This window comes from Rhinolophus ferrumequinum, chromosome 17 (genome assembly GCF_004115265.2).
Source record: "Rhinolophus ferrumequinum isolate MPI-CBG mRhiFer1 chromosome 17, mRhiFer1_v1.p, whole genome shotgun sequence".
Classification (NCBI taxonomy): domain Eukaryota; kingdom Metazoa; phylum Chordata; class Mammalia; order Chiroptera; family Rhinolophidae; genus Rhinolophus; species Rhinolophus ferrumequinum.
In genome coordinates, this window is record NC_046300.1 from 48174236 (window position 1) to 48195181 (window position 20946).

Sequence of the window (20946 nt, forward strand, 5' to 3'; positions counted from 1 at the left end):
CAGTCTTTTCAACAGGCAGTGTTGGGACAACTGGATTTCCACATGCAAAAAAACTGAGTTGGAATCCTACCTCATATCATATATAAAAATTAACTCAAAATAGATCAAAGCTCTACATAGAAGAGATACAACTATAAAACTCCTAAAAGAAAACACAGGTGTAAATCTTTGTAACTTTTTATTAGGCAATGGTTTCACAGATGTGACATCAAAATCACCAGCAACCAAATAAACTGTACCTCATCAAAATTAAAAACTTTGTGCTTCAAAAGACACTATCAAGAAAGTGAAAAGACAACCCACAGAACAGACTAAAATATGTGCAAATCATATCTCTGGTAAGAGTCTAGTATCCAGAATATAGAAAGAACTTCTAAAACTCAACAATAATAAGACAACCTAATTAAAAAATAGGCAAAGGATCTAAATAGACATTTCTCCAAAGAAGATATATAACCAATAAACACATGAAAAATGTTCAAGATCATTAATCATTAGGGAAATGAAAATCAAAACCGCAATGTAATTACCATGGCTATTACAGTAAACAAAAAAATAAAGAGGAAAATAACAAGTGTTGGCAAAGGTGTGGAAGAGAAATTGGAACCCTTGCACACTGCTGGTAGTACAGCTGCTATGGAAAACAACCTGGCAGTTTCGCAATAAGTTAAAAAGAGTTGCTATACAATCCAGCAATTCTATTTTTTTTTAAAGTTTATTGGGGTTACAATTGTTAGTAAAGTTACATAGATTTCAGGTGTACAATTCTGTAATACATTATCTATATCTCACATTTTGTGTTCACCACCCAGAGTCAGTTCTCTTTCCATCATCATATATTAGACCCCATTTACCCTCTTGTAGAGGCCCCCTCCCCCCTTACCCTCTGGTAACACCTAAACTATTGTCTATGTCTATGAGTTTTTGTTCCTTCATTTGTTTGTCTTGTTCTTTTGTTGTTTTCAGTTTTATATACCACATATCAGTGAAATCATCCTTTTTCTGTCTCACTTACTTCGCTTAGCATTATAATCTCAAGATCCATCCATGTTGTCACAAATGGTACTATTTCATCTTTTCTTACCACCAAATAGTATTCCATTGTATATATATACCACAACTTCTTTATCCATTCATCTATCGAAGGACATTTTGGTTGTTTCCATGTCTTGGCCACCGTAAATAAAGCTGCAATGAACATTGGAGTACATGTCTTTTTTTATATATATACATGTATATATATATGTATACATGTATATATATATATATATGTATACATGTATATTTATATACACATGTGTATATATATATATACATATATACATATATATATACATATATATATGTATATATGTATATATATATAAATTTTATTGGGGAATATTGGGGAACAGTGTGTTTCTCCAGGGCTCATCAACTCCAAGTAGTTGTCCTTCAGTCTAGTTGTAGAGGGCACAGCTCACTGGCCCATGTGGAAATCGAACCTGCAACCCTATTGTGCAGAGCTTGTGCTCTAACCCATTGAGCCATCCGGCTGCCCTGGAGCACATATGTCCTTATGGATAAATGTTCTCAGATTTTTGGGGTAGATACCCAGGAGAGGGATTGCTGGGTCATGTGGTAATTCTATTTTTAATTTTTTGAGGAACCTCCACACTGCCTTCCATACCGGCTGCACCAATCTGCATTCCCACCAACAGTGTATGAGGGTTCCTTTTTCTCCACAGCCTCTCCAACCCTTGTTACTATTTGTCTTGTTGATGATAGCCATTCTAACTGGGGTGAGGTAATAACTCATTGTGGTTTTTATCTGTATTTCTCTAATGATTAGTGATATTGAGCATTTTTTCATATGTCTATTTGCCATTTGTATGTCCTCTTTGGAGAAATGTCTCCTCAGGTCCTCTGCCCATTTTTTGACTGGGTTGTTTGCTTTCTTGTTATTGAGTTGCAGCAATGCTATTTCTAAGTAAATATCCAAAAGAACCAAAAGCAGGAACTCAAATAAATACTCGTATATCAATGTTCACAGGAGCATTATTAACAATATTCAAAAGATAGAAACCACCCAAATGTCCATCAACCGATGAGTAAACAAAATGCTATATGTACATACAACGGAATATAATCAGCCTTAAAAAGGCATAAAATTCTGATACATGATATACCATGAATGAACCTTGAGAATATTATGCTAAGTCAAATAACCGAGATACAAAAGGAAAATGTTGCATGATGCCACTTATATGAGGCACCTAGAATAAGCAAAATTGAGAGACAGATAACAGAACACATATTACCTACCAGGCGCTGGGAGAGGGGAAAATGGGTAGTCACTGATTAATGGGTACAGAGTTTCTATTTGGGATGATAAAGAGTTCCAGAAATGGATAGTGATAATGTTTGCACAATACTGTCAATGGATTTAATGTCACTGAATTGTACACTTAAAAATGGTTAGAATGTTGCATATTATGTTAGGTACATTGTCCCACAAAAAAACTTACAAATGATAGTATATCACTTACATTGTTTTGCACTGAAATTCTGTTGCAAAATAATATATCTTGAGGATGGTTACTGGTATTAATATACTATATTTATTGAAACTACTTCATTATTGATATGGGTATTTAGGTTATTTCCAAATTTCTGCTCTCCCACTGTAGCAAAAACAATGCTGATACAAATAATTTAAGATATTAATTTGCACATGGATGAATACATCTGAGATATAAATTTCTAGAAATACAAAAGCTGGGTCAAAGGGTATATACACTTCAATGTTTATAGGTATTACCAAATTACCTTCCAGAGAGGTTGTGCTAACTCATAAACTCAACGCAAAGTCGGTAAATGCTGTTTCCATATGCTCTCGTTAACTAGTAACAAACATCTGAATCTTTGACAATTTGATATATATATTTTTTTAAAGCAGCATGTGGGTAGTTTTAATTATCATTTTTCTGAGGTTGAGCATATTCTCATTTAAGAATTACTGGTAATTTCTTTCTACTTTCTCTTATTCTTTGTCTGTTTTTCTGTTGAATGTTGATCTTTTCTAATTGTTTTATACTGTGTTTCCCCGAAAATAAGACCTAGCCGGACCATCAGCTCTAATGCGTCTTGGAGCAAAAATTAATATAAGACCCGGTATATTATATTATAATATTATATTATACTTGGTCTTATGTTATATTAAAATAAGACCGGGTCTTATATTAATTTTTGCTCCAAAAAGACGCACTAGAGCTGATGGTCCGGTTAGGTCTTATTTTCGGGGAAACATGGTAGGAGGTCTTCACATATGAGGTAAATTTGATATTTGTCTTTGATATATAATACAAGTATTTTCCCAATATTGTCATTTGTCTTTGCTTCTGCCAGTTTTGGTTATGCAACATTTTCAACTTTTACATTGTTAAATTTATATATCTTTTTTTGTATTGGTTCTGGGTTTTAGGTCAAAGATTATCAAAACTTCTTTCCCATTATTTCTTTTGGTATCTTTGCTGCTTCATTTTATGTTCACTTAAACCTGTAATTCCTCTGGGAATTTATTCTGAAGTTGATGGGAAGGATGCATATGATTTTAATTTTTCCAAATGGCTATCCAGTTTCTAAATACCAGTTAGAGAACAATCCATCTTTCCCCACTTACCTGAGAAGCCACCTTTATCATAAATTATTATTGGGTCTACTGATAAACTTCCTATTATGTTCAAATAATGTTTAGTCATATATCATATACGTAATTTAAATTATGATAGTGTTATAATGTTTTAATATCTGGTAAGGATAACCCTCCCCATCCCTTCACTATGCTTTTCAGAATTTTCCTGATTTTTATTTTCTTTTTTTACATGATTTAAAAAATCAGTTCATTTAATCCTAACTTCCTCACAAGAAAGTTCCCGTTGGTACACCTATTGGGATCATATTAATGATTAATTTAGGGAAAATAAACATCTCTATGATGTTGAGACTTAGTCAAGTAAATATGCTTTTTAATTTGTCCAAGCAATCCATTTTAAATGAATTAAAAGTAACATTTAAAAACCTTCTTTATACAGATGTGGTAAGATGTGGTATAAATCTTGTTAAATTTATTCCAAGGTATTACATTTTTTGTTAGTATTGAAACTTTGAAGGCAACTGATTTGTTATTAGTTTTATACTCAACCAGCTTACTTTTCTTATTGTGTGCATGGTTTCATAGTTGATTCTCTTGAATTTTCATCTCCTTAATTTCCTTATTTTATATTTCTGTTTCTTACTTCTAACTGCGCTGGCTAGCACCTCCAGAACAATGTTAAATAAGAGTGGTAACAAGGACATCCCTATTTTGTTTTTGGTCTTAATAGGGGTGTCATACTAACAGCAAAACATGTAAAACATATTAAGAACAGGTCAGAAATGTTTTAGAAGTTTAAAATAGCTTATAGTTACTCTTACTGCCTTCGAGTTACATAGCGCTTTACTTATATAATGCAAAGGCTTTTCAATTCAGAGAAGGAACAGTTACTATTTTCTGTATTTCACAGAAGGAAAAATAAAGATTTGGAAAGGGTAAAAATTCTGCTCACAGCTAAAGAGTAAAAATGATTGATGGCCCTGGAATGGATGTAGTGTCTCTGTGCCCTGACTTACGGTTCCTACCAGGCTCTCAGAAGACAGAGAAAAGATACAAGTTTAGAAAGCATCATTTGGGCCGGCCCGGAGGCTTAGCTGGTTAGAGCTCTGTGCTCCTAACTCCGAGGCTGCCGGTTAGATTCCCACATGGGCCAGTGGGCTCTCAACCACAAGGTTGCTGGTTCAACTCCGCGAGTCCAGCAAGGGATGGTGGGCTCCGCCCCCTGCAACTAAGATTAAACACGGCACCTTGAGCTGAGCTGCCTCCTGGATGGCCAGTTGGTTGGAGCTCCGGCTCTCAACCACAAGGGTGCCAGTTCGATTCCTCGACTCCCGCAAAGGGTTGGTGGGCTGCGCCCCCTGCAACTAGCAATGGCAACTGGACCTGGAGCTGAGCTGCGCCCTCCACAACTAAGACCGAAAGGACAACAACTTGAAGCTGAATGGCACCCTCCACAACTAAGATTGAAAGGATAACAACTTGACTTGGAAAAAAGTCCTGGAAGTACACACTGTTCCCCAATAAAGTCTTGTTACCCTTCCCCAGTAAAATCTTAAAAAAATAGAAAGCATCATTTAATAAAGCATAAAACATTTATAAAGAGGGGGCGGCAGGATGGCTCAGTTGGTTAGAGCACGAGCTCTGAACAACAGGATTGACGGTTCGATTTCCACATGGGCCAGGGAGCTGCACCCTCCACAACTAGATTGAAGACAATGAGCTGCCGCTGAGCTTCCAGAGGGGCGGCTGGATGGCTCAGTTGGTTAGAGTGCGCACTCTCAACAACAAGGTTGCCGGTTCAATTCCTGCAGGGGATGGTGGGCTGCGCCCCCTGCAACTAAAGACTGAAAACAGCGACTGGACTTGGTGCTGAGCTGTGCCCTCCACGACTAGACTGAAGGACAACTTGGAGCTGATGGGCCCTCGAGAAACACACTGTTCCCCAATATTCCCCAATAAAATTAAAAAAGAAAAAAAAGTGTTATGTGGAAAATATGTGGAAAAAGTAAAACAATTAGACTTATAAAAAAAATTTATAAAGGCCTGCTGGATTTTGACTAGAACTGTAATGAATGTATAGATCAATATGGAGAGAACTGACATTTTTATAATAATGAGTCTTTCAGCTATAATCACAATGGATCACTTCATTTTTCAGATCTTCTTTAATTTCTCTCAATAATTTTCTTACAGTTTATTTTTGGGGTGTGTGTGTATGCAGTCTTATACATCTTTTTAAAGATTTATTCCTAGGTATTTAATGTAAATGGCATATTTTTAAAATTTAATTTTCTAATTGCTCATTGATGGTAAACAGAAATATAGGTGATCTTGATATTTTCATTTATTAATTTTTATAGTTTATCTGAATGTCTCTTGGGTTTTCTATGTACCGAATAACATCTGTGCAAAAATTAATTTTTATTTTTCCTTTCTAATCTTTAAAAACTTTTTATTTTTCTTGCCTTACTAAGAATAGTTTTTCAGTTAATAGAGCATTAAAAAAATCTACTATGCAGAAAACAGAACCTGCAAATAAATTAGGAACTGGCATGTTTCGAGAGCCCAAATTCTTAAAAATTTTATCATCAAGATGTCTAAGGGTGGAGGCACTCTCTGCCAGGTGAAAAGCACAGAAAAGCAACTTCTCTGTGTCCATTTGATTACCATTTAAGTTACTGAAGAGAACTCTTAATAGAACTGAACAAAGAGTATATGTATAATAACAATTAGGAAAACAGGACAATCTCCTAAGTGAAATAGGCCCACCAGATTTTTATCACAGAAGATGAAAAAATTATACCTTCCCTAATTACTTTTAAAACTTGTTTCAGAGAAACGAAAACAAGATTTACATTCAGCAGTGTGTATAGTTAACACAACAAAATTATAAATCCTCTCAAGCTTAAATTTAAACACTTTAAATTATTATTCTCTACAGAAACTAATTAAAAAAAAGATCTGCCTCCTTACATTTAAAAGTCAATATAAAATGTACCAAACTCCTTTTTCTTCCTTGAGGGGTGGGTACTAAAAATCCACAAACTGGGGTAAAATCCCATTTTGTGACCACTAGATACATTTTCTTTTGGGGCTTAATCTCAAGATGAAGTAACCCTACATCTCTTCTATGCCATTGTCCTGCCTAATATTATGACACCTCTTTTCACTCTTGAAAGTGTCCTACTTGGCTGTAAATCAACTGATAATCCAAACGCCAGTACAGGAGTAGAAGTGAGAAGACCTAGGTTTTTAGTTCTGGCCTATCTTTTGGAGAGTAACTTCACCTTTCTGAGAATATCAGCATTTTCCTACTGGGTCATGGTGAGAAATAAATGAGATCCTGAATACAAAACTAGTTTATAAACTACAGAATGCAACACATTTTTATAGGGTTCTGTAAAAAGTCAAAAATCTAGTTTATAAACTATAGACTGCAACTCATTCTAATAGGCATCTATAAAAACAAGTGATGGCAGTGAGAACTGTGGAGTAAGGAGACCCAAGGGCCATTCTCTCAAAGAAACCCTGAGAAAAGCTAGAAAAACTGTCAGAATCAACATTAGCGAAACTCTGGAAAACAGCCAAAGGTTTATAGCAACCAAGTGAATGCTTGATCAAGGAAAAAAGTGACTGAAATCCAGCAGGAGAGCTTTGTGGCATTTTAACTTACCCTTCCCTCATCCCCCGCCCCCCTTTCTGGCTCAGTGGCAGTCATGAAGATAGCAGTTTGTGTTCCTGGGTGAGTTTCTGGTGCTGGAGGGAGCAGAGCAGTGCTTGTTCTCAAAGAATTGTCTGTTTTGACCTGTTGGGCAGCTTCATGAAGAACTAACACAAGGGGCTTGCCTTCATTTCACCTGATTTGGAATTCTCTCTTTTTGGAATTCCAAAAGGCTGAAAAGGGGCTTTGGTACTTTTGCTGAAAACATTTAAAGGCAAATGACCTAGGTGCTGTCAGCTGGGGCAAAGGATATCAGTTGGGGCAAACACCAGACATGCTGAAAAGCCTTGGAGAAAATGCTGGGGAGTGAGTTTTGAAAAACTTCCACATATTTCTGGGAATCTAGAAAGCCATGCACATGCCATGGTCAGGGTGTATGCTCAGAAAGACCTGAGTAGGCCCTAAGCTCTCACCTTTGGCTGACTGTCAAGCCCTGTGGAAGCAGGAAGTGAAGGGAAAGGCAGAGTTGTAAATTTCCAGGCTGAGGGCTGAAGGTGTGCTCCAATACAGATACAGCATCCAGTTGCAAAGACTGAGAATTTTTTATTTGTTTGATCCAAGCATTTAAGGAAATCTCTGTTAAGTTACTAGCTGACCACTAAAGTAGCAGAACAGAGACTTCAGTAAACATACATAATAAAGAACATGGTCTTTAAAAAACAGTTTAGAAAGTCACTAAACAAGAAACTACAACCCACAATAAGCAGTGACAAGAAAGCCTGAGGAGGGGGTAGAATCTAATTTCCAGAATTATCACATTATAATATTAAAAATATCCAGTTTTCAACAAAAAATTAAGTGGCATGCAAAAAAACCAAAAAAGCAAAAACAAAAAGCCACAAAGTATAATCCATTCACAGGATAAAAAGAAATGAACAGATACTGTCTTCAAGGAAGCCCAGACATTGGACTTAATAGACAAAGACTATCTTAGATGTGCTCAAAGAGCCAAAGGAAATCATGGATAAAGAAGTAAAGGGAACCAGAACGATGTCTCACCAAATAGAGAATAGTAATAAAGAGACAGAAATTGTAGACACTAAATAGAGATTCTGGAGCTGAAAAGTATAATAACTGAAATGAAAAATTCATTAGAGGGGTTCAATAGAAGATTTGAATAGGCAGAAGAATCCGTGAACTTGAAGAAAGGAGGTCAATTGAAATTATCAGTCTGAATAACAGTAAAAAAAAAAAAAAAGAAAAATGAACAGTGTCTAAAAGACCTGTGACACACCATTAAGCATACCAACATAGGCGTACTTTGATGAAAGATGTGAAAGAAAAAAAAATGTCAATGGACAATTCTATATCCAGTAATATACTTCAAAAATGAAGGCGGAATCAAGACATTTCCAGATAACCAAAAGATGAGGGAGTTTGTTGTTAGTATACTTGCTCTACAAGAAATGCTAAAGGGAGTCCATCAGGCTGAAATGAAAGGATATAGACAATAACTTGAAGCCACACAAAAAAATAAACACTACTAAAGATAACTACATAGGTAAATATATAAAAGCCAATATTATATTTTTGGTTTGTAACTTCTCTTTTTTCTCCTATATGATTTTAAAGACAAATGCATAAAACAATAATTAGAAATTTATGTAAATGGGTGCACAGAACATAAAGATGTGATTTCTCACAATAACACAAAGGGGGAGAGATGGAGCTGTACAGCAATGTCTATATACTATTGAAGCTAAGTTAGCATTAATTCAAACTAGATTGTCATAAATTTAAGATGTAATCTCCAGGGTAATCGCTAATAACTGAAAAATAACAAATGATATGGTTGCCCTAACAAAGACTTCAGTCTCTCCTTTGTTATGCATCCTTTGAGTGTCCAGGCTGGGTACACTAGAAAGTAAGATTCTAGGGCACTGCTTTAGTCTGGATCACAAATTAAAAGGAAGATATTCTACGTTGCAGAAACTCAAGAAATATTTAGTAACTTCATTAGTCTTTGCATTAGTCTTTGCTTCTTCCCAGGGTGGGAAGAAGAAAATGTGTTGAACTACCAGGCCATTCAGACATTTTTACCACATCCAATTCTGAAAAAAATTCACAGCACCAAAAACAATCTAAACATTGAAGAGATCAAAGTCTAAGTGTAAAATATTTTTCAATCTGCAAGTTTCCTTTTAGTGAGAAGCATGGCGGCTGCTTCTTCTTTATAACCATGTGTAATCAATATAAAGCTTGTGACCAGCAACCTTTCAGAAAACCGTTCCAAAAGATGTAAAGAGTAGCTGGTGTAAGTAAGCTGCAGAATTAACTCGGGGCTAGAAGAAACACAATAGATGAAAATGATGACAGTATATGATGCAAATAACTAGATCTGAAGAGCAGAATGTCATTATAAACACTCAGTATGATGATGGAACAGAAACTAAAACATGTGTCCTTCATATTTCTGGAACGGGGACGATAACATTACTTAGGGTTGAGTCCAACAGAGACTATAAAAGTCTTTTAACTGCTCTTCCTGCTTCCTATCTCTTTCTTACAACATATTCTCCAAACTGCAGCCACAATGATTCCTCTAATGCATATGTCGGATCACAGAGCCTCTCGGCTCAGACCCCTTGCAGGATCTCCTATCCACTCCAAACTCAATCTCTGCACTGTCTACAAAACCTACACGATTGAGTGCCTAGCCACCTCAGAAGGATGATTCCCTATCACATCTCCCTGCCCTGCTCCAGCCACCCAGCTTGCTTATTGTGTCTCAGACCTGCTGGGATACTCTGCCTTCAGGTCCTTGCATTTTGGTGTTTACTGTGCCTAAAAGGAATTAAGATCTCAGACACTTAAATAAGTTTCTTCTTACTTCTTTTAGGCCTCTATTCACATGTCACCTATCTGAGACACTCTTGCTGACCACCATACCTAAAACGGGACCTCCTCTCAACATAAATCTCTATTCTCTTCCTCTGTTTATTCTCATTCATATCCCTAATTACTACCTGATGTTCTATAGATTTAATTTTAATTTACTGACTCCCAACCTCTGCCCCATCGTAAGTCTCTAAAACAGCAGAAACTTTGGTTTGTTTATTGTTGTATATCTACTACCTAAAACAATGACTAGCACAAAAGTATTCAATCAATTGTTATAAAATGAATGTGATTAAATGAAATGGCGTAAGTACCTACCCAGAATACATGTCATGGGGCAGGTTTCTTCCAGATTACTCAGAAACACTTCTTTTTTGTAGAACATTTTTGTGGGCTCATGTTCTGTCTCTTCTGGGTGAATGAAGATGGGGCCATAAAAATATGCAGCTCCATCTCGGACCCATACCTTTTCAATTCTTGGTGGTGGTGTGGGGAGAGAAATTCCATTAAAATAAAATTCTGATGAGTTGCATTTTTGAAGAATTAATCTAACAAAAATTCCATTAAACAAAATATTAATGATATGTAGTGGAGTTTCATTGGCTGATTTGATAATTTCCTTGATATCTTTCCCCCCTTGAAGCACATGAAAAAGAGAAATGAACATTTGGCTATTCATCTGAAGGAAAACATATTTTAACATAGTATGTACTATACACTTTACTTATTCATAATGTTTATTGTTTGTCTTCCCATTAGAACAAAGACCCATGGACTAAGGATATTTGTCTGTTTTATTCACTAATGTATCCTCATCACTTGGCAAATAGTAGGTGTGCAATAAATGATTAGTGAATGATGAACAAATATGAGGAGGAAACTGAAGCTCAGAGAGGTAAATCATTTGCCTGAGGACATGAAACTAGCAGGGCTGGGACTTAAACCAAGATCTCTTGGAACCAACCACTGTTCTTAAGCACTGTCTTCTACTGCCCAGCCCTGTACCGGACTCCTTTACTGATATTTTACGCCATCCAATCATACTTTCATCCATTTATTTGCTCATCAAATATCTGAGCCCTTACTATGTTTTGTGCACTGTGTTTGGAACAGGGGATACAAAGGTGAGCAAAAAGAGTGGGTCCCTACTTTTAGGACATTCATTGTCCGGAATAGAAACCTGACAATAATACAATGTGGTGTGTGCTCCAAGCATAAAGAAATACATGGTGATCTGAGTATGTACAACAGGAAGACCTAACTCAGTCTAGAGGGGACAGGAGAGGCTTCCTTAAGAATGTGCTATTTCAAATTTAAGCTAAAGCAGTTCACCATATGAACTGGGCAGGGAGATTCCTAGGTTGAGAGTTCAGTAAATGGTAAAAGAAAAAAAAAAAGTTAATGGGAGGAACTTAAAGAGGGAACTATAACTATGGCTAGAGGCAAAAGCAGGGTAAGTGTAGTGTGACAGGAAGCTGGAGAAGTTAACCTGGGGAGAGACTTTTGTCTTAATCCTAAAAAGTGACAAATTTTTTTCTGGCTCCACATCTCTCAGATCCAAACTCATCCCTCCTAATTCAGTAACACTCACCTGCCCACGCGAGGCCGCACCAGGCCATGGGACTTGATGAAGACACAGTCACCAACCTTCAGCCACATGTCATTGTAACGGAGTTGCTCAAAGTAGTGGCAACCTGGTTCACCGTTCGACATTTCCACAGGGACATCTTCTTTCTCCTGTGGTAAAGGAAACTAGTTGAAGTTAGGCAGCTGACAATCAAAAGGTAAACAGAGAAGGTAAGAAAGGAAAACAGACTTTCCTTCATATTAACTTAAAAGAAAAAATAACCATAAATAAATGCTTTGACGAAGACAAGAAACTAATAGATGAGGTTACTGAAATCAAACTAAGTCTTATCAAATATTTTATCTATTTAAAATTTCTAGTTAATTTTCATAAAATGTTACTTTAAGGCGCTTTTATCCTCCTCTCCCTTCTTCCTTTACTTCCATAGCCTTTAGCAAAAAAACCACAACAAACACACACACAAACAAAAAAACCACACTGGAAAGGAGTTATCAGCATTCAGAGCAGGCTCACTCATACACTATAAAGGAGCAAATTCTATAAAAACTTCCTCTTTACCACATTTACTAAGCTCTCAATTTCTTAACATTAACAAAAGATTTAAAAATTTTATCGTATTTATTCCAACATAGAAAGGAATAACATAACCTCTGTGACCTAAGTCACATACTCTGCTTTTGAATAAATTATGGGGTCTGTCACCTACTGGTTGCTGTACATTGGGCAAATTACTTTACCTCTTCTGACTTAAGTTTCCTCATTTGTAAAATAGTGTGCCTATCAGATGGGGTTGTTAAGGAAGCTTAAATGACATAATCCATGTTAAGTACATAAAACAATGCCTGATTCATGAAAAGTACTTAACAAACATTATTGTTGTTTTATAGTCTTGACAAGAAAAAGCAACTTCTGACTAATGGAAATAAGAAACATAATTTACTAGGAACCTAGCAGATAATGGACATACTGCTAGATGTCTTAAATTATCAACTCCAAAACGTATAAAAGGAAACTCCAGAACCCCAAAATATTCTACTGCATCTCACTGTCTCTCTGAGATTATCTGAAACTTCAAACTTAAAAAAAAAAAATCTCTTTAGGGGTGGCCCTGTGGCTTAGGTGGTTGGAGTGCTGTGTTCCTAACGCTGAGGTCACTGGTTTGATTCCCACATGGGCCAGTGAGCTGCAACCTCTACAGCTAAAATTGTGAACAACAGCTAGACCTGTAGCTAGGCTGCTGTGAGCAGCTGGAGGACGTGGTGAGCAGCTGAGAACAGCATGAGCTGCCATGTGCTGCTGTGAGAGGCCGACCGACAGTCGGCGACCGAATGCCTCAGCCGGGGGGAGTGCAAGGCTCATAATACCAGCCTGGGCCAGGGAGCTGTGTCCTACACAACTAGACTGAGAAACAACAGCTTGAACTGGAATGTGTGGGGGGAGAAGGGAGAGAAGGAAGAGGAGGAAAAAAATCTCTTTTAGAATGTCCAAATAATCTAATGTTTTGATCTTAATGACTTGAAATGTGATATTAAAATGACCTTTGGGGAAAATTCTTAAGAATAAGAGGGGCTCCACATATATGCTACGTAAAACACACTTTAAGGAATGGAAGCTATAAAGTAACCCCTGAAATTAAGAGTACCTTTTTCTGGTCAATTAATCTATGACAAAGGAGGCAAGAATATAAAATGGGGGAATGGACAGTTTCTTCAATAAATGGTGTTGGAAAAATTGGATAGCTACATGCAAAAAAATGAAACCAGGCCACTTTCTTACACCACATACAAAAATAAACCAAAAATGGATTAAAGACTTAAGTGTAAGACCTTAAACCATAAAACTCTTAGAAGAAAACATAGGCAGTAAACTCTTTGGTATTGCTCTTAGCAATACATATATATTTTTTGATATGTCTTCTTGGGTAATAAAAGCAAAATTAAACAAAACAAAAAGGCAACTTGCTGAATGGGAAAAGTTATTTGCAAGTGATATATCCAATAAGTGGTTAATATCCAAAATATTTAAAGAACTCATACAACTCAACATCAAAAAAACAAACAATCTGATTGAAAAATGGGCAGAGGACCTGAACAGATATTTCTCCAAAGAGGACATACACATGACCAACGGACTTACAAAAAGACACCAATCATCAGAGAAATACAAATTAAAACCACAATGAGGTATCACCTCACTCCTGTCAGAATGGCCATCATCAATAAATCAACAAACAACAAGTGCTGGAGAGGATGTGGAGAAAAGGGAACTCTTGTGCACTGTTGGTGGCATTGCAAATTGGTGCAGCGACTATGGAAAACAGTATGGAGGTTCCTCAAAAAATTAAAAATAGCAATTTCACTTCTGCGTATTTAGCTGAAGAAAACAAAAACACTAATTTGAAAGGATATTGTACCCGTGTTCACTGTAGCATTATTTACAATAGCCAAGACATGGAAGCAACCTAAGTATCCATCAATAGATGAATAAAGAAGATGTGGTACACACACACACACACACACACACAGACACTCAGCCATAAAAAAAGAATGAAATATTGTCACTTGCAACATGGACAGACCTAGAGAGAATTATGCCAAGTGAAATAAACGAGGCAGAGAAAAATAAATACCGCATGATTTCATTTATATGTGGAATCTGAAAAAAGAGAGCAAACCAAACCAAATAAAACCAAAACAGAAACAGACTCACAGACAAAGAGAATGAATTGATGGTTTCCAGAGGGGATGGGCAAAAAGGTGAAGGGGATTAAGAAGGACAAAGTTCCAGTTATAAAATAAGTCATAATATGCAACACAGAAAGTAAAGCCAAATAGTATCATAATAACTTTGTACAGTGACAGATGGTCACTAGACTTATCATGGTAATCACTTTGTAAGTGTCGAATCACTATGTTGTACACTTGAAAATAATATAATACTGTATGTGAACTACAATTTTTCTTTTTAAATACCTTTTCCTTTTAGGAATGGATTGTGTTCTAAAGTTATTCTTTAAAAAAGTTCCTGGAATGACTTATTTCAGACAGGCAATATCAAAATAATGAGACAAAAAATGTACTCATAAATAGGACACTGAGGACTTATGAATTCTAATTACAAATCTAAGTTAATTTCTACATTGGCTTCCACTGATATTTCTTATTTTAAAATTAATACCTCCATGATCCTCACAAATATTGGCAAAATGTAAGAAATATGAGTATCATGTGTTAGGACACTAAAATGGATATTTTTTCCTAAGTCACTAAGAATTCAATATTTTCCAGTTTTTACATTAATAGTTTAAAAACGTTGTCTTTCTTTATTACAGAAAAACAAGTATATTTGTTGGAAATAATTCAAACATTAGAGCATGTAAAACTTAAAAAACAAGTCTTCTGTGATCCAACCTGAGATAATTACCCAGTTTAGTATATAGTTTTTGCAGGTTTTCACATTCATATATACAAATATACATTTAAAAAAAAAATGATGGAAACACCCCGTTCTGCAACCTGTTAATTTTTAACGTCTTTTCCCCACAAAACTTGGAAAATTTTTCAGTGTTTCTATAATAGACCTACTTTATTCCTTTCATTGGCTGCATAGCTTGCATTACATGTCTGCACGACTACTTCATTCCTACTCATGGGCATTTGGCTTCTGCCTCGGGTTTTTGCTTTTACAAACAACACTACTGTCACCGCTTGTAGAGAATCCTTTGGTGTACCTATTTGAGTACTACGTGGGAGCACATTTCTTGTCATTGAACTACAATGTCAAAGGAAATGTCATCAGTGGGAGATGAGTGTACTGTCCCACACCAGGCTGCATGTATTATCAGTCTTTAGAATGCTTACCAATCTGTTAGGCACTTTTACAACTATTAAATTAACACATTTTCTTATTATGTCTTTTGGCTGCCTTCCTTCTATAAATGATCTATTGGGTTCTTTACCAATTTTTCTAGTGTTACACTTTTCCTAGACTTCAAAGAGCTCTTTGTACATTAGAAATAGTGGTCCTTAGACTTTTAGTAAACTAATTGATATTTTCAAATGCAAATTGATAAAAATAATCATTTTTTTTTCTTCTATGGCTAATGTGTTTTATACCACACATAGAAAGGACCCATTCCAAGCCTATAAATGAATAAAAGATTATAGGCAAATATAGTAATGTAATTATGCTAGAAACTACTATTCTGTTTCTTTTTAGCAACTAGTACCTTCTTTTTATGTTTATATTAGGTTGGTGCAAAACTGCAGTTTAAAAGGTTAAAAATAATTGCAAAAACTGCAACTACTTTTGCCACAACCTAATATCTTATTTTGAATATGAAGTGAGAGAGAGTACAGGTTTGTTTCTTCCCAAATAGTTACCAGTTTTTCCAGTATCATTTGATTCTACTCTCACACTGATTTAAAATACTACCTTGATATTCTGTGACTTAATTTTGAAAAGCTTATTCCTTTCACTGGCTAGTCCTGAGGTAGTATCTCAGTTTTTCAAAATGCATTTTTGTAAATGCAGTATCTGTCAGTGCAAAGCATTCTTTTCTTTTTTTTGACAGGAATGCATGCTTTCATTGGTGACTCTGATTAATTGTTAAAGATCTTGTTGGAAAAAGTCCATACGTTATTCTGGGGCAAAAGAATAGTATAAGATTATTACTCCTATACCAAAAAGCAGGGATTTTAGATCATCAAGGTAGGTGTGACTCCAGATCCTCAACCCTCTAATTCAGACATTTGTATAGTTTCCTAAATGTGAAATTGAAGCACCCCTCCACATTAACCATTTCTAGGATGTATCACCAATAGAGAAAGTGAAATATCTTTCCTCTCTCTCTAAGAATTCTTGCTTGAAATTTCCATTTGACATGGATGGTTCTGCCATTCAATCTGCCACCTTCAGTTTGTAAGAAAACGTAATACAGCAAGAACCTTTAATTAATTAGCTAATCAATTAAACTTTTACTAAGTAGGCCCCAGGGTGAATATGCCAAGTATGGTTCTTGACCTCACAGAATATACTTCTGTGTGGAAAGAAAGACAAAACTTAAACACTTAAGTTTGTTAGTAAAGATACAGATAAACAGCAATTTTCATGTGGTGTAAATGTTACACAGAAAATTAAAAAGGGACTGAGAATGATAAAGTAGCCACTAACTACATGTGGTCACTAACCATTTGAAATGTGGTTAGTGTGACTGAAGAACTTAATTTTAAATTTTATTTAATCTTAATTAAACTTAATTTTTAAAAATACTTTTTTAAAGTTTTCAATTAGTTAGTTTTATGTGTACAACATAGTACATTTATATAACTTGATTAGACATTTATATAACTTATGAGATGACCACCCCAATAAATCTAGTACCCATCCTCTACTACTATACATAATTATTACAATATTGATTATATTCCTTAGGCTATACTTTACATCCCCATGAATATTTTGTAACTACCAACTTGTACTTCTTAATCCCTTTCCCTTTTTCACCTAGGTCCCAACCCCCCTCCAATCCGGCAACCCTCAAAGTGTTCTGTGAGTTTGTTGTTTGTTTATTTTTTTTTTGTCCCCTTGAAGTAGAGTTTGGGTTTCTTCAGATAAATACCTAGAAGTGGGATTATTGGGTCTCTGTCTCCTGCTGTAGCCTTTGTTTTAAAGTCTATTTTTGTCTGGTATAAGTATTGCTACGCCAGCTTTTTGTTTGTTTCCATTTTCATGAAATACCTTTTTCCATCCCTTTACTTTCAGTCTGTCTTTTGATCTGAAGTGAGTCTCCTGTAGGCAGCATATGTACGGGTCTTGCGTTCTTGTCCATTCAGCCACCCTATGTCTTTTGAGGAGCATTTAATCAGTTTACATTTTAAATACTTGATAAATATGTAGTTACTGTTATTACTTTTTAAAAAATTTTTTATTGGGGAATACTGGGGAACAGTGTGTTTTTCCAGGACCCATCAACTCCACGTCAAGTTGTGGTTTTCAATCTAGTTTTGGGGGGTGCAACTCACTGGCCCATGTGGGAATCAAACCGGTGACCGTGGTGTTATGAACACCACGCTCTAAATACTGAGCCAACCAGCCATGCCATTATTGTTATTTTATTAATCATATTTTTGATTTTTCCCCTTCTTCTTAAAGAAGTCCCTTAAACATTTCTTGTAATACTGGTTTGGTGGTGATGAACTCCTTTAGCTTTTTATTATGTGGGAAGCTCTTCATCTGCCCTTCTATTCTAAATGACAGCTTTGCTGGATAGAGTAATCTTGGTTGTTAGACCTTGCTTTTCTTCACTTGGAATATTTCCTGCCAAACTCTCCTGGCCTGCAAAGTTTCTGTTGAGAAATTAGCTCCTATAAGGAGCTCCCTTATAGGTAACTAATTGCTTTTCTCTTGCTGCTTTTAAGCTTCTTTGTCTTTAACCTTTAACATTTTAATTATGATGTGTCTTGGTGTGGGCCTCTTTGAGTTCATCTTGTTTGGGACTCTCTTCATTTCTTGGGCTTGTATGTCTATTTCCTTCACCAGGTTGGGGAAGTTTTCTGTCATTATTTCTTCAAATAGGTTTCAGCTGCTTGCTTTCTCTCTTCTTCTGGTACCCATGACGACTGGCCATGATTACAGTGGAGCAGCTATGCAGGGTCTGATTTACTTCATTGGGGGTCTGGTGCCTGCCCAATCATTTGAGTGTTTGTGCTTGGAGGTGGCTGGGTAGTGCTTAGTCTGAAGCCAGCCACCAAGCATGTTGGCCCTAGGATCTCCTGGAAGAGGCTCCACTGCAGGCCAATTTCAGCCATAGTCCATACCCTGCTCTGGGTCACCTGGAATGAGCCACAAAGCAATCCACCAGTGGACACCATCCGCTCTGGCCTTGGAAATGCCTGGTAGAGGCTAAGCTGCGACCCAAGGCTGGCTGCCACTAGTGCCCAGCTTGAGGCTGCTTAGCAAGAAGTACAAGGCACACTAAGGACAGATACTGCTGGTTTGTGAACCTTTGAGAGATTTTAGGAAAGTCTGCAGCATGAGTCCAAACAGGCTGTTTGTATGGAAAAGCCACTGGAAGTGGCTTGGGTGGGCCCCAAAGTTGGGTGGGGCGGGATTTCAGCAAATCACCAGGGCGGGATAATGGTGTTAGCCAGGTTGATGGACACTCAGATACGGTGCCCCACTGCTTATGTACAGTGGGAGGGGGGCTCAACAAAGAAACAATGGCTTCTGCCAGCACTTTTGTCTGGGAGAAAGATGCCCCTCCAACCCTCACCCAGCAGCCAGACAATTCATTTCCTCCCCGAATGTCCCTGGCGCCTTTTGAGCTGCTGCCCTAGCGCTGGAGTTCAGAGAGAGTGAGTCCGTCAGTAAGTCTGTGCACAGGCCCTTTAAAAGAAACACCTGGGTCTCCAGCTGCCCTGTCTCACTCAGCCACAATCTCCGATGCTTTTCACAGCCAGAAGTTGTGGGGACTTCTTTTCCCAGCACAGGAACCCTACACTGAGGAGCCTGGTGTGGGGCTGTGACTCTTTGCTCCTCTTGGGAACCTCCACAGCTGAGATATCCCTCCTGATCTTTAACTGCCACACATAGGTGTGGGACCAGTCCATTCCGTGTCTCTGCCCCTCCTACTAGTCTTGAGGTGGCTTCTTCTGTATATCCTTAGTTATCGAATTTCTGCTCAGCTACACTGCAGGCGGTTCTCAATGGTGGCTGCTCTGTAGTTTACTTGTAATTCTGATGTGATTGTGAGAGGACGCAAGCACAGTGTTTACTTACTCTGCCATTTCGAAAACATTCTCGAATATTCTTTTTCTCTTCTTTTTCTCGTGACTCTCACATATTTATTCTTTCATAAGAATGTTAGAATAATTTTGTCAAATTCCAAATACAATTTTTTTAAGTCTCGTATGTCCTTGACTTGACTGTTTTGCTTCCCACAGGTTCCATATACCCTTTTAAGGTCATTTCTTAATCTATTTTGTTGTTAATGTGAATTAGGTATTTTTTTCATATAATTTTTCTAACAGCTACTAAAGTATATTCAATGTTTTCATTTTTACCTTCAAAAGTCTTATGAATTATTGTTATGTTTATATAAGAAAGCTATTGTATATAGATTTTGAAATTTCTACTTGTTGAATTCTGTTTTAAAAACTTTTCATTTTCTGCAAAACAAATCTTGCCTCTTTATTGTCAATATTTTTATTACTTTTAATTGTCTAACTGCATTGGCTATGTTTAGAAAACTATAGATAATGTTATAGCAAGCACTTCTGTCATGTGCATGACTTGAAAGGGAATTTCTTTAATGGCTTTAGCACAAAAATAATTTTTAAAAAAATCATTTTGAGGAAATGTCTAACTTTTAAAAACTTAAGAACATTAAGACAGTGTACTTTATCAAATAATTTCTCCTTTAATCTATTAATCTAATGAAATATATTAATGAGTTTTCCTAATTTTGAACAATCCTTGCATTCTTAGAATAAACTACTTGGTCATGTTCTTTAATAATTAACTTGATTTCACTCATAAAAATACTTTTCTCCCCAAGTATTTTTTGCATCAATATTTATAAGTGAGACTGAACTATACTATTTGTTCTTATTTTGTCAAGCTTTGGAATCAAGATTATTCTAGCTCTATAAAACAAATTGGGAAGTTTCTCTGTTCTCTATGCAATGAAATAATTTAAAAAGCATTATAATTACAGGTCCCTTATAGGGTTAAAATAATCCACCCATGGAATTACCAGACCTGAGTACTCTTCAGGGTTAGCTCTTTGACAATTAAAAAAATTTCTTCATGTTGTTGTCTACTTATATATCTCTTCTATATTCCACTTCAGTAATTTATACTATCCTAGAAAATTATTCATTTTATTCAGGCTTTCAAATTTATTAACAGAAATGTATAAGCTTTTAAATTTCTTCCACATTTTGTATGTCTGAGCTTAATTCCCTTCTTTTTTCTTTATTAGAATAGTTGGGAGTTTATCTCATTGGAATTGTCAAATAATTAGCACTTGGATTTACTTTTAAATTCTACTGTTCTGTTTAGTAAGTATTAATTTCTGTCTTTCCTTTATAGTTCTCTTTTTGTGTTTGGCTAAGGTTTTATATTGTATTCTTTTCCTAATGCTGAATTTGAATACTTTATTAG

General features: G+C 36.2%; 1 protein-coding gene across 20 annotated transcripts in view; it reads right to left on the reverse strand.

Annotated features, from left to right (window-relative positions):
- The window catches only part of PBRM1 (polybromo 1), a 104853-nt gene that overhangs the window by 16295 nt on the left and 67612 nt on the right, over positions 1–20946 (reverse strand). For all 20 annotated transcript variants that reach the window (XM_033132530.1, XM_033132529.1, XM_033132523.1 and 17 more), the window contains 2 exons: positions 11785–11930; positions 10512–10669 (listed from right to left, as the gene is read on the reverse strand). In XM_033132530.1, the coding sequence (XP_032988421.1) occupies positions 10512–10669; positions 11785–11930 (304 nt within the window). The remainder of the gene's footprint in view (positions 1–10511; positions 10670–11784; positions 11931–20946) is intronic.